The sequence below is a fragment of the Polypterus senegalus genome, chromosome 9 (assembly GCF_016835505.1).
Source record: "Polypterus senegalus isolate Bchr_013 chromosome 9, ASM1683550v1, whole genome shotgun sequence".
NCBI classification, from domain to species: domain Eukaryota; kingdom Metazoa; phylum Chordata; class Cladistia; order Polypteriformes; family Polypteridae; genus Polypterus; species Polypterus senegalus.
The window spans coordinates 120,078,811-120,091,023 of record NC_053162.1 but is presented as its reverse complement, the minus strand read 5'-3'; the positions used below and the strand labels follow the sequence as shown (position 1 = coordinate 120,091,023).

Below are 12,213 nucleotides of genomic sequence, written 5' to 3'. Positions count from 1 at the left end.
CTTGCATGTTGTATTACTTAATCAGTTTCCCACCTATTGCAGATATTGTAGATATGTAATCATTATAAAGAAACACTTTAAAATCTGTCCATTGCTTCCAAGAATATTAATACCTGTTCTCTCTTTATCTCAAGCCAGAGTCCTGCTTTGATTTCTATTGAATTGCTGACTTTAATTTTACTCCTTATTCCCTTGTACATTATTTAACTTGCTGTATAAAATTTCCTGGAAATTTCATTTTCTTTAACACTTTCTATAAACATTTGTTATGTACTTTGATATGCTTTTTCCCTATAGACTTACTAAACCACATCCCTGACTCTTTCTTTCCCTAGTATTATTGTCTCTTATTAGCATCATAGTTTTGGTTTTTAGACTCATTATTTGGGGATTTCTGAGTGATACTCCTGCATTTTTATTTGTACCAGGAAAAATACATCCCTATCTTCCAGTCTTTTTGATATCTCTAATCTCTAATAATCTTCCATCCATCCATCCATTATCCAACCCGCTATATCCTAACTACAGGGTCACGGGGGTCTGCTGGAGCCAATCCCAGCCAACACAGGGCACAATAATCTTCTTTAAAAGAATTACTGCATTGTTCCAATAATATTTCTGTTTAATTTTGCCCTATTATGACTATATACTATATCCAGGACCCCGTTTTTTTTTTTCCTTTTTTATTAAAATTTGCTTCTATATTTTTTTTGTATATTAACTTTCCTGTTCCTAAGTCACGTTTAACCATTTCTTCTATTTTTGTTGCATTGTTAATTGTCTATCAACCTCATTCCATTTGCTTTCTATTACAGTTTGTTTTTTTCTCACATTTGTTCTTGTTTTTCTTGTCCAAACATTTGCCATCTTTATTTACTTTCTCCGTTTTTGAGTAACCCTACTTAGTTCAACCAAAATTTCTTTCAATTCATCTTTTTTTTTTTTTTTTTTTAGGTACTCTTAAACATTTGTTGTCTGTTTCTTTCTCCTCCCCCAAATTATTAAGAACTGACTTAGCCACATTGATTTAAATCTTTAAATCTCTTGGATTTCTTCCCACATGTTGCCAGTTACTTTATATCTTCTGTACAGTTCCTAGCCTTGTGTACTAGGTAGGCTTACATGTCTCCTGCACTTCTCTTCATTACATACACTGCCAGCATCTTGGTCAAATTTTAGCTTGATCTTCATAAATACCACTACTCTCTGTTTTCATTTCTTTATAATTGGGTGGAGATGGACATTCTTCTCTTTTCTTATACACAATTTTATGTTTACACATTGACCCAGTACATATGTAAGACTTTTGACTCAAGATCATGATATCCTGTCTCAGTATATACTTACAATACATTCTTATACTTAAAGATCTTTCAGTTGCAGTACTTACTTGTACATGTGTTATGGCAACTTTTGTATATTTGGGAAGTAATATTCACTTCTGATAAAACATTTCCATACAAATAAAAAACATTGCAAGGATAGATGAAAAAAAAACACCTTGTAAACTTTGGTATTTTTTTCAAACTTCTTTTTCAATTTTTGAAACTTCTTTTTCAAAAATAAATTCTACTTGCCTCAGAAGAAATGTCACTGTCTTCTGTAATATTTGTCAATTAAGGGTAGCTTTATACCTCTTATTCCTAAAAGTAGCTGAAACTGTACCCCATTCCACTAGTTCTACCCCATTCTGATTTTAATGGCCTCCTGTCTACTCATCATTTGTCCTGTTAGATCATCATCTGTTGAGTGTTCCACCCCATTGTCATGTGTTCTTTCTCCCAAAACACCAGATGAACAAATATCTGTTTCTCTTATTCAATTCATTGTAGCGACCTCCATCTTCTTTTCCATTATTCTGTTGATTTAAATTCACTGTTCACATATTGGCCAGGGAATAAGCAGGGGATATGTCAACTTCTTATACCTGATTTAAAGTCTGAGGGCAGGCTTCCTAGTCTCATCCGCTTTTGAGCTGGGCAGCAAGCAGTGGACTCAGCCCTTCTATCTACCACTCAGCCAAGACAATGTCGACAAGCCTTTCAGCTTTCCAGTGAGGTCTTTAATGTCTATCAGGGGTTTTTAAGACAGATAAACTGAAAACTTTCTCCTTATCACCTCAATCACAAATTCAAAATATACAAGCTAGATCAACTATTCTTTCCATCATTTTTATTTTATTCATGGCCATTACAGATTCACATTTGTCACCTCTGTTTTCTTACCCCACATTTAAACAGTTTTCTTTCCCAGTTAAATAGTATTTAAAATCCTTGTGAAGACCTGCTTCTAAAGGGATTTCAACAAATCTGTTCAAGTGCTGCTAAGCCTTCTTGATTATTGTAGGCATGAGTGTCACTGCTTTTCCTCTAACAACAAGGTGTATATTTGGACAGAAAATGGAGCGCAATATGTCTTCTGCAGCGATGGTGCTGATTTGGTCTTGTTTGGCTGGAGGATGTTCATTTTACATCATACCTAGATTACGTTTTCAGATTCTGTCTCCAAATCAGAAATGTCCTTCCAGTATTTGTTTTCTGCAGTAAAGGGTCTTCTGAGATCCGTGACAGCCACAGTTTTGTAGAAGAAAGCAATAAGAAAAATATTGTTGAGACTTCAAAGAGATTTGCTTTCCATCAAGTGTCCAGAAATCTCAAAGTATAACACCTACATATTCATAGAAATTAGTCTGACACACAGAATTAATTGCTGTAGGACAATTAGCAAATATCTTTGCTGCTTTAATCTAACAGCAGCACCCATCCATCCCAGTATTCTCCAAATGACACCTACATGCATTTAAAAGTCCTGCTTGAAATTAAAAAGTTGTACCGTGTTAGCCATTGTGACTGTGAAGAAGCAAGCAGGCAAATTTTGTTTTGGGAACGCAAGTGCTGAGCTTCTCACTGACAGAAGACTAAACAAACCTTTGCCTGTGTGAGGGGCAAGATCTGAAGCTGGTGCATAAACATATAAGCACTCAAATGGCATTTAGAAGTATTAGGGCTCAATACCAAAGGCAATAAAGTTACAATAAAATGCATTATATTATATCAAGCTAGTCTGAGCTATATAGGAAGTTAAGAGTTGATTATTGAAGGTTAGGGATCCTTCCCTGCAAATAGATGTGCGTGAAGTAAGCAGCAGCTTAGCATAACATCGCCGCTGTCTGCATTTGTGGGCTTTCATATTAGCACGCACATGTATATTTTAGATAGCATTAAATACATATGCCACTGCATCTTTACATATCCTAATGACAATAAATAAAGTTACAGCAGAACACATTAGTTAGCTAAACGAATCAGTTGTTAATGGTTTGTCTTTTTGCTTCTTTCATCCATCCATCCATCCTCTTCCACTTATCCGAGATCAGGTCGCGGGGGCAGCAGCTTGAGCAGAGATGCCCAGACTTCCCTCTTCCCGGCCACTTCTTCTAGCTCATCTGGGGGAATCTCGAGACGTTCCCAGGCCAGACAGGAGACATAGTCCCTCCAGCGTGTCCTGGGTCTTCCCCGGGGCCTCCTCCCGGTTAGACGTGCCCGGAACACCTCACTAGGGAGGCATCCAGGAGGCATTTTGATCAGATGCCCGAGCCATCTCATCCGACTCTTCTCGATGCGGAAGAGCAGCGGCTCTACTCTGAGCCCCTCCCGGATGACTGAGATTCCCACCCTATCTTTAAGAGAAAGCCCAGACACCCTGTGGAGGAAACTCATTTCAGCCGCTTGTATTTGCGATCTCGTTCTTTTGGTCACTACCCATAGCTCACGACCATAGGTGAGGGTAGGAACGTAGATCGACTGGTAAATTGAGAGCTTTGCCTTATGGCTCAGCTCCTTTTTCACCACGACAAACCAATGCAAAGCCCGCTTCACTGTGGACGCTTCTTTCAAGTATGAAACACTGTGTCAAGACTGTCTGCAGCTTGGCCCTTATCACTGAAGCTACGCACTGACACTTACTGGCACAGTTGCCTATTATTTTATCATTAGCCTTACATGGATGCTAATGCAACAAGTAACCATTAATTGAATTATTAATTAGTCAGTTCAGTTTTCATATACAGTAATCCCTCGCTATATCGCGCTTTGACTTTCGCGGTTTCACTCTATCGCGGATTTTAAATGTAAGCACATCTAAACATATATCACAGATTTTTCACTGGTTCGCCGCTTTCTGCGGACAATGGGTCTTTAATTTAGGTTACATGCTTCCTCAGTTTGATTGCCCAGTTGATTTCATACAAGGGACGCTATTGGCGGATGGCTTAGAAGCTACCCAATCAGAGCATGTATTGCATATTAACTAAAACTCCTCAATGCTATAAGATATGCTTCCCGCGCTGTGCTTGTTTGCTTCTCTCTATCTTTCTCGCTCTCTCTGCCTGACGGAGGGTGTGAGCAGAGGGCTGTTTGCACAGAGGACACGGACGCTCCTCTACAAAATGCCGCTTTATCGCGGTGCTTCTGTATACTTAAAAGCATGTATTGATTTTTTGATTGTTTGCTTTTCTTTGCGAGCGCTCTCTCTGACATTCTATGCTCCTGACGCTCCTTTATGACGGCGCTCCTTTGAAGATAAGATATGTTTGCTTTCTTTTAATTGTGAGAAAGAACTGTCATCTCTGTCTTGTCATGGAGCACAGTTTAAACGTTTGACTAAAGGGTGTTATTTCATGTCTAGAGGGCTCTAATAATGTTAATGTTAAGGTGGGAGAGTTTATAAGGGCTTAAAATATATAAAAATAACCACACAAACATATGGTTTCTACTTCGCGGATTTTCACCTATCACGGGGGGTCTGGAACGCAACCCCCGCGATCGAGGAGGGATTACTGTATTGATCCTTCTGATCCCAGCTTAATTGTTAAGAATTGAATTATTAAGAATTGATTGACTGAAAGGCCATCAATCTTTAACAGCTCTGGATTAGGCCATGAGAATGAAGGGAGGCGTAATCAGGTGATGCTCACCACCAGGTGGCAAATATGTCCTTCCAGCCAAAGTAGTTGTTATGAGAAGATGAAGATTGTTATGGGAGTGTCTACGGGGCAAGGATACTGTATTGTTATGAGAAAGTCTGGAACACCAGGTGATTGTTATGAGAAAAGGTGCTGAATGAAGTTGTCGTCATGAGTAACCCTGTCTCTAGATAATGGGAAACAGTGTAAAGGGGGGACATTTTTTTGATAAGACTTGTAATAAATTTGGGGCTCACGGTAGGCTCAGGGCTCACTTCATTAACTCAGACAGATTTTTTGTGCTCTGCAATAGTTTTCTATGCTGTGTAATATATTTTAAATTCTGACTGCCTTTCTGAAGACATTGCTTATTTTTTCAGAAGATTTCTCCACAACAGGCTCTGCCCTCACTCTCTCCTCTTCTTGATATCCATTATCATCCTACAGACCACCAACCTATGCTGCCTAACATTGTTTTCCCCTGCGACCACTCTACAGTCACCAAACTACTACAGACTGGCCTACTGCATAGAATGTAATCTACCTTTGTGCATCTTCCCCCAGTGTTGTATGTCATCCTGTGTTCCTCCCTCTTCTTAAAATACATATTCACCACAGCCATGTCCATCATTTTCGCATAATCCACTATCTGACCTCCATCATTCCTTTCCTTGATGCCTACCCATCACCTCTTCATCCCCTCTGTTCCCTTCATCAACATGTCAATTGCAATCCGCTCCATTTACCACTCTCTCTGAGTCTTGAGCTATCAAAAATTAGACGAAGAGTATCAATGTTATGTTGTGTCCATCTGAGAAGGAAATAGATTGTCTCCAGTAGGTACATAGAACAGGATTGTGGAAATGTAAGCTTGGGCAAGGCCTAAATATTTCTCTACCATATGTGAAATACAGAGTGCATATGAAATTAATGAGGCCCAATCTACGGGATTAATGTTTAAAGCCTTTAAGTGAATTATAGGTTAGCCTAGGCCAGTGAAACATGGAGATTGCCTTGTCCAAAATATTGTGGACCTCCCAAGGGTTTATTTTCTCTGGGAAACGTGTTGCATAACAGCTGCTCATATTTTCTGTTGGATCACTGCATGATGTTTGCGCCCAGACTGTAACTAAAAAGTGTGCGTGCCAAAGTGCTATTATAGTGGCCCATTCATTCTTCATGTTGATATTCTATTAGTGAGTAAGTGACAGTCACTATTGCATACCCAACAATTTCACAGCAAAGAAGTTGAGACTGCTGATGTAGGAAGAGTTGTGCCTATTATTAATGGATTTAAGAGGATTAGGCTGAGTGTCAGATCAATTAACTGAAAGTGGTGAAGGAAGGAACAGTGTAATAGTCTTGTGAGTGAGTGACCTACATAATGAGCAGCTACATTTCAAAAGTTTTTGTCTTGTGTTTGATGACTTGTTGCATCATATTTAGCCCTTTGTTCATCATTCTGGAATTCATGTAACCAGCCTCTTCTTGAAATTCACAATTACCCTTGATGTTGGTCACCGGATACACTTCCATATGACGTTCTAAACATTTTCTCTGTTTGTTAACTTAGGAGCTATAAAGTTACTACCCAAATCAACATGCATTTTCTCTCTGTTTACTTTTAATCAGTATTCTAAAATGAAATATTTTGTAAAGAACATCAACAAAAATGTAAAATACTGTATAGTGAAGGTGTTATTGCTGTAATAAGTTTTTTCAGTCACCAATTTCACTTTCTCACTGCAGGTTTAAAACTCCACACATTGAAAATATTGGTGATAATAAATTTAGAAAGTCTGAAGTTAACATCCAGCCTCCAGCACCGGCTTTGAAAACTAAAATAAAGAAACCTGTTGAAAAGGCAAGTTTTTATTAAAATGTATTTTATTTTATGTGACTCAAAAATATTGAATTGTTTTAACTCCCATGATTCTATTTGTAGAGTCCTGTGAAGTTGTCTTCTACAGTTGCCAGGCTTAAAAAGAAGACTTTTAATTGTAATGAATCATCCCTATCTGATGCTACAGAAAACCATTCTTCCAGATATATACTGAAGCAGATCATTCAGACAGGTGAGACTGTGTTTTTAAACAATCAAAGCTGAATATATGAGCCATAAAGCAATAAATAACAATTGTATCAATAAAATTAAATTACAAATTTCAATTTAGGAGTACTAGGATAAATTGTTAATAGCAACATAAAAGAAATCTTTAATGAATGTCCTTCTCTCCAATAGCTTTTTAATGGATATTTCTATCTTTTTTGACATTTTTGATATGTGATCTAACAGTTTATTGAACTTTATTATAATTGTTATTTGACTGCTATCATAGTACAGCATCAACATGAAAATAAACACTATTTTATGCTTTGCAGAGCCTGTGAGTGATCCTTTGGTTATAAGTAAACCGAGGAGGAGTAAACCACCACCATTATCTGATCCATCTCCATATTTTGAGAAGTCTGGTCTCAGGTAATAATAAATATTGAAGATTTCTGGTGCATAATGTCTTTTATTTCATGTGGAAAAGGTAGTTAAATATTCTGTATTTCAAGATTACATTTGTTCATTATTATTTTGACTAATTTATTGAGTACAAGGTTTCATTATAATGCAAACAATACACCCAACAATATGATGTAGTACAACACAGCATTTCATGTTACTCATAAAAATACATTTCTTCCCTCTTCAACCCATTTAGGGAACAAATAGAAAGTTGTGTTATTGAATAAGTACTCAAAGATGACAAAATATTAAGAAATGTTAAAAACAGTCCAACGTATCCAATTATTTGAGGACATTAATGAATATGCCTCTTAGATTACAAGAATAGATAATATATTGTATTACAAAAGGTGGGTAAGGATTGTTCTGCTCAGGTAGGATAAGACTACAGTACTGTATTATAAATTATTATAACTTTAGATTGTACATTAAGCAGTAACAGTTTGTCAGCTGTTGGGATCACAATAATAATATGTCTGCAGCAGATAATTAAGGGAAGATTCTGAAAATCTCTATCTTGACTGTAATTGAAGAACTGATTTAATGAGAAATTATATTTGGGGTACAGCTGTTTAAAGAATGCAGTTATTTTATCAATATGCAAATCTGTGAAAGTGAACTACATATCTTAAATATAGTACTCATCTTATAAAAATGTATTTGACATTAAGCCTTCCAGTTGTGACAGATTTTGAGTGAGTACTGAACCTCCAGATTTCTGATTTGCAGATCACATTTAAAGATAATATGTGGGTAGAGAATACAGGAGAGATTTTGTGCAGGATTTAATCTTCATGGTTAACCAATGTAAATATATGGACGCTTGGTGGCACTATTGTCCACCTTTTTTCCCAACAGACAGTATGCAGGACACGGGGTAAAATTATCCAGAAGTTGATTTTTAATTATTTTCTTAAATACAGTGCATCACACAGCAAAATCCAAAGTGTTAATTTCACACCTACGGTGTTAATTTTAACTCTTCTTCAGAGTTTATATAGGTCCACACCAAATCAAGTTAAAGTTGCACTTTGTGTAGTGTTACATTTTCCATACTTGTCAAGTGTTGAAATCAACACCGTAAGAGTTAATTTTTTAACACTAGTAGTGTTTTGAATAAACAGTTGATGTAAACTAAATTCCCGAAACACTCTGCTGGTGTTAAAAAAATAACTCTTACGGTGTTGATTTTAACACCTGACAAGTGTGGAGTGTCAAAATGTTAATAGTGAGTGTTAGTACAGTATATCTGGCATTTTATTATTTTAGATGCAATGTTAAGTTACTGCACCTCATTTTATTTAGAAGCTAATGTCACATTAATAAGTTTCATGTATACACATTATACACCAGATTTAAAAAAAAAAAAAGAATTAAGACTTTTCAAAATGTTTGTTTTATTAAACAAAACTGTTTACAAAATATTTCAAAACCAATAAAACAAAAAAAATTATCAGGTTTCCCAACCAAAAGCATTTTAATAAATAAAAAAGCCAAGTCTCAATGGCAATTTATAGAGGATACAAGGGTTAATTTATGTATTTGTACATTTACATATAGGTTACAGCTGCTATTAATCCTTTTGTGCAAACACTACTCTGTAACACTGAGCTCATCAACATGTATGGCAATTGTGTAAAAAATAAATAAGTGCTAGTGGTGATCATTTAAAAAGGATAACATTAAATAAAATGCTCTAGACATTTGCCAGAGATTTTTCATAGGAGACGTTAAAAACGTAATGAACTTTGAAAGTTCATCAATGGCACTCAGGGAGGTGGTTCCTGCACAAGGGATGAGCTGCTTGTCTACAACCACATAAAAATTGTCGATCCTCTTCTTGGTTTGTCCTACTGTAATTAGGTATGGTTGGTGACCTTCTCTCCTTCTGAAATGTTCTTAAATGCTGGCACATGACTATAAAAATTACACATGATGTATTTAATAAATACACAGCAATTTCAAAACAGAATAGAATAATTTAATACATAAAACACTTCAAACAATGAATAACATTCTATCAGGTTGAAAATATGAAAAGTGCTACACCTAAAAGTTAACACAGTAAGTATGGAGGTTGTCAGCAATTACAACTTACAAGTGTTTGTAATTCATGTCATGTTCAAAGGGAAGAAGATAATATGCTAGAAAGCAGAGACAAGTACAGACCACTGTGAGATGGTTAAAATTGATATTAAATTTACATGTCACCAATAAGACTAAAAAATTAAACATTATTAGTGGGTAGCACTGCTGCCTCGCAGTTAGGAGACCCGGGTTCACATCCCAGGTCCTCCCTACGTGGAGTTTGCATGTTCTCCCCTTGTCTGCGTGGGTTTCCTCCGGGCACTCCGGTTTCCTCCCACAGTCCAAAGACATGCAGGTTAGGTGGATTGGCGATTCTGAATTGGCCCTAGTGTGTGCTTGGTGTGTGTCCTGCGGTGGGTTGGATTGGCTCCAGCAGACCCCCGTGACCCTGTGTTCGGATTCAGCGGGTTGGAAAATGGATGGATGGATATTGGTCTTGGGTGAAAAGCAAGAGAACAACTTCCTTCAGTACCAACACATTACAAAGACATTGATCTTGCATTAGTAAATTTACCTTATGTAAATGTACAAGCCTGTTAACAGCATCAGTTCGACTGATTGTAGCCTCATTCCTCCCTGCAGAAGGTGGTAACAAATAGAACAGCAGCAAGAAAGAGGAAATGTTGCTGCTACAGTCTGATGGAAAATGAGAAGGGGTCAATGCTCAGAAATATTAATTAGTATGTAGAACAGAGAGCCTTACCTGTCATTTAAAATTTCAGAATACTACTTACCATTTTCAGACTGTTGTTTCTCTTTTGCACTGATATAACTTTGAACTTCTGCTGTCAAAGTGAGAGACTTTGCTTCTTTGATGACTTTCTGCTTAAATGCTGTCTCCTACTGCTCAAGCAATCTTGCAGATGTTTCAGTATTGAATAGCACAATAAAGTCTTGAATCATCTAATGAAATTGCATATATAAAAACAACACAAAGCCGTCATGTCTCAATCACACTTAATTCCTTAAACTAGAAATAAACAGAAGAGAATGTTTGTACTTGCCAAACCTCCCAACTTCTCAGGCATTGAGCTTGCAGACAGGTCTGGTCCGGCTGTGTTCTCCCCAACCCTTCTACATCACTGGAGTTTGAAAGTGCATCAGTGCATGTACTTGGTGTTAAGGTAGCAGGGGGTGAAAATCGTTTTTTCCAAAAGAGAAGATCAGTATTGATTAGTTTTCAAATATTTTATGAAGACATTTGAACATTTCTGAATGAAATTATACACCATCAGAAACTTCCAGGTCTGCAAAAAGTACTTGTGAAAGACATCTTACTGTGAAGCATATCTGTGGGTTGCTCTGAATCAACTCTTGAAAAATATCTTTCTCCACATTAGTATCAGTCTTATCAAAGGAGAAATTTGATAATAAATGTCAGTAAAATGAATTTTTCAAATCGGAAGAAACATTAGCTAATGCTTAATTAAATTCAAACTTACCTTCAGTTAGAAACTTTTCAAGTTTTAATCCAACTAGCAATTTAATGTATTTTTTCCATGTGTGTAGTACAGACCTGTGGCTTTGAAATGAGGTTGTCTGTGTTGGTATGTGGTGTAGTTCGTCTGCATGATACGGTGAAATGTGTTTTAAAACATTTTTTGAACCTTTGTCGTCCTGACACTGGGCCGCTTTGAGTTTAAGAAGTATTTGGACTGAAATATCCCTACATAAACTACTCAATCATTAATTTGGTAAAATAACAGGTAGTCTATTTCCATTTATCAAGGGGTTTAATGTAGTAATATTAGCATGAAACTCTAACATTAAAAATCTCACTTACTGTATAAGCGTAAAATAGCAATATACTTACTATTGTAAAAATGTACTGATTGAAATTCAATTGTTTTTTCAGTCATTAATTTGTTAAAAATAAGTATCATACTCACCTTAATTTATCTATCATCTGGCAGCAATCAGTAACGGCCGCAATTAAAGTAAAAGGAAGTGCTGTTCCAGCTAGCACCGGAAAACAAATCCACTCTTTGCTGGTGTAATGTACACCTACTCCCCAAAATAACACTCAATCTAAACACTCTGTAACACTCCAAGCGTTGATGTCCTCAAATCAACACCAGAATTAACACTTGTTAACTCAGAAAAAGTTAACACTGAAAAAACAACACTAAACTACACTGAAGATTTTGCTGTGCAAGCACCACACTCACCACAATTAATAAATCAATAATCACAAATACTAAATCTTCCTTTCCTCCCAGCAGCTCTGTCACTCTCCCTCCCAACTCCAGCTCAGCTTGCTGGGTTTCAACCAGTCCTTTAAATAGTCCTTGACCCGGAAGTGCTCCTGTTCTTCTGTCATTGTGATTCCATAGCACTTCCAGGTCAGACGAAGACGTGTTTTTCTTCAGCCCAGAAATACTTCTGTTTCTACGTCCTCATGACTGAGGAGTACTTCCGGGCCACCGGGAAAATAGAAATCCCTGCGTCTCCCTGCAGCGTCCCACAATGGCACCCACGGCACCCAGCAGGGCTGTGAAGCCGAACTTCATCCTCTGTGGTGCCCTGCGGGAATCTGGGGCACCTCCATGCTGCAGGGAGGACACCATTTAGCATCTTGGATGTGTCAGCCGGGATAAGCTGCCGGACATCCATCACACCAGCTGGGTATGACAGGATAGTTGCATAT

At 37.1% G+C, this 12,213-nt stretch overlaps 1 protein-coding gene across 1 annotated transcript in view; it reads left to right on the top strand.

Annotated features, from left to right (window-relative positions):
* The window catches only part of LOC120535676, a 41,608-nt gene that overhangs the window by 17,205 nt on the left and 12,190 nt on the right, over positions 1 to 12,213 (top strand). Inside the window, exons 3-5 of the mRNA XM_039763650.1 lie at positions 6,713 to 6,827; positions 6,909 to 7,038; positions 7,346 to 7,442. Of these exons, the coding sequence (XP_039619584.1) occupies positions 6,713 to 6,827; positions 6,909 to 7,038; positions 7,346 to 7,442 (342 nt within the window). The remainder of the gene's footprint in view (positions 1 to 6,712; positions 6,828 to 6,908; positions 7,039 to 7,345; positions 7,443 to 12,213) is intronic.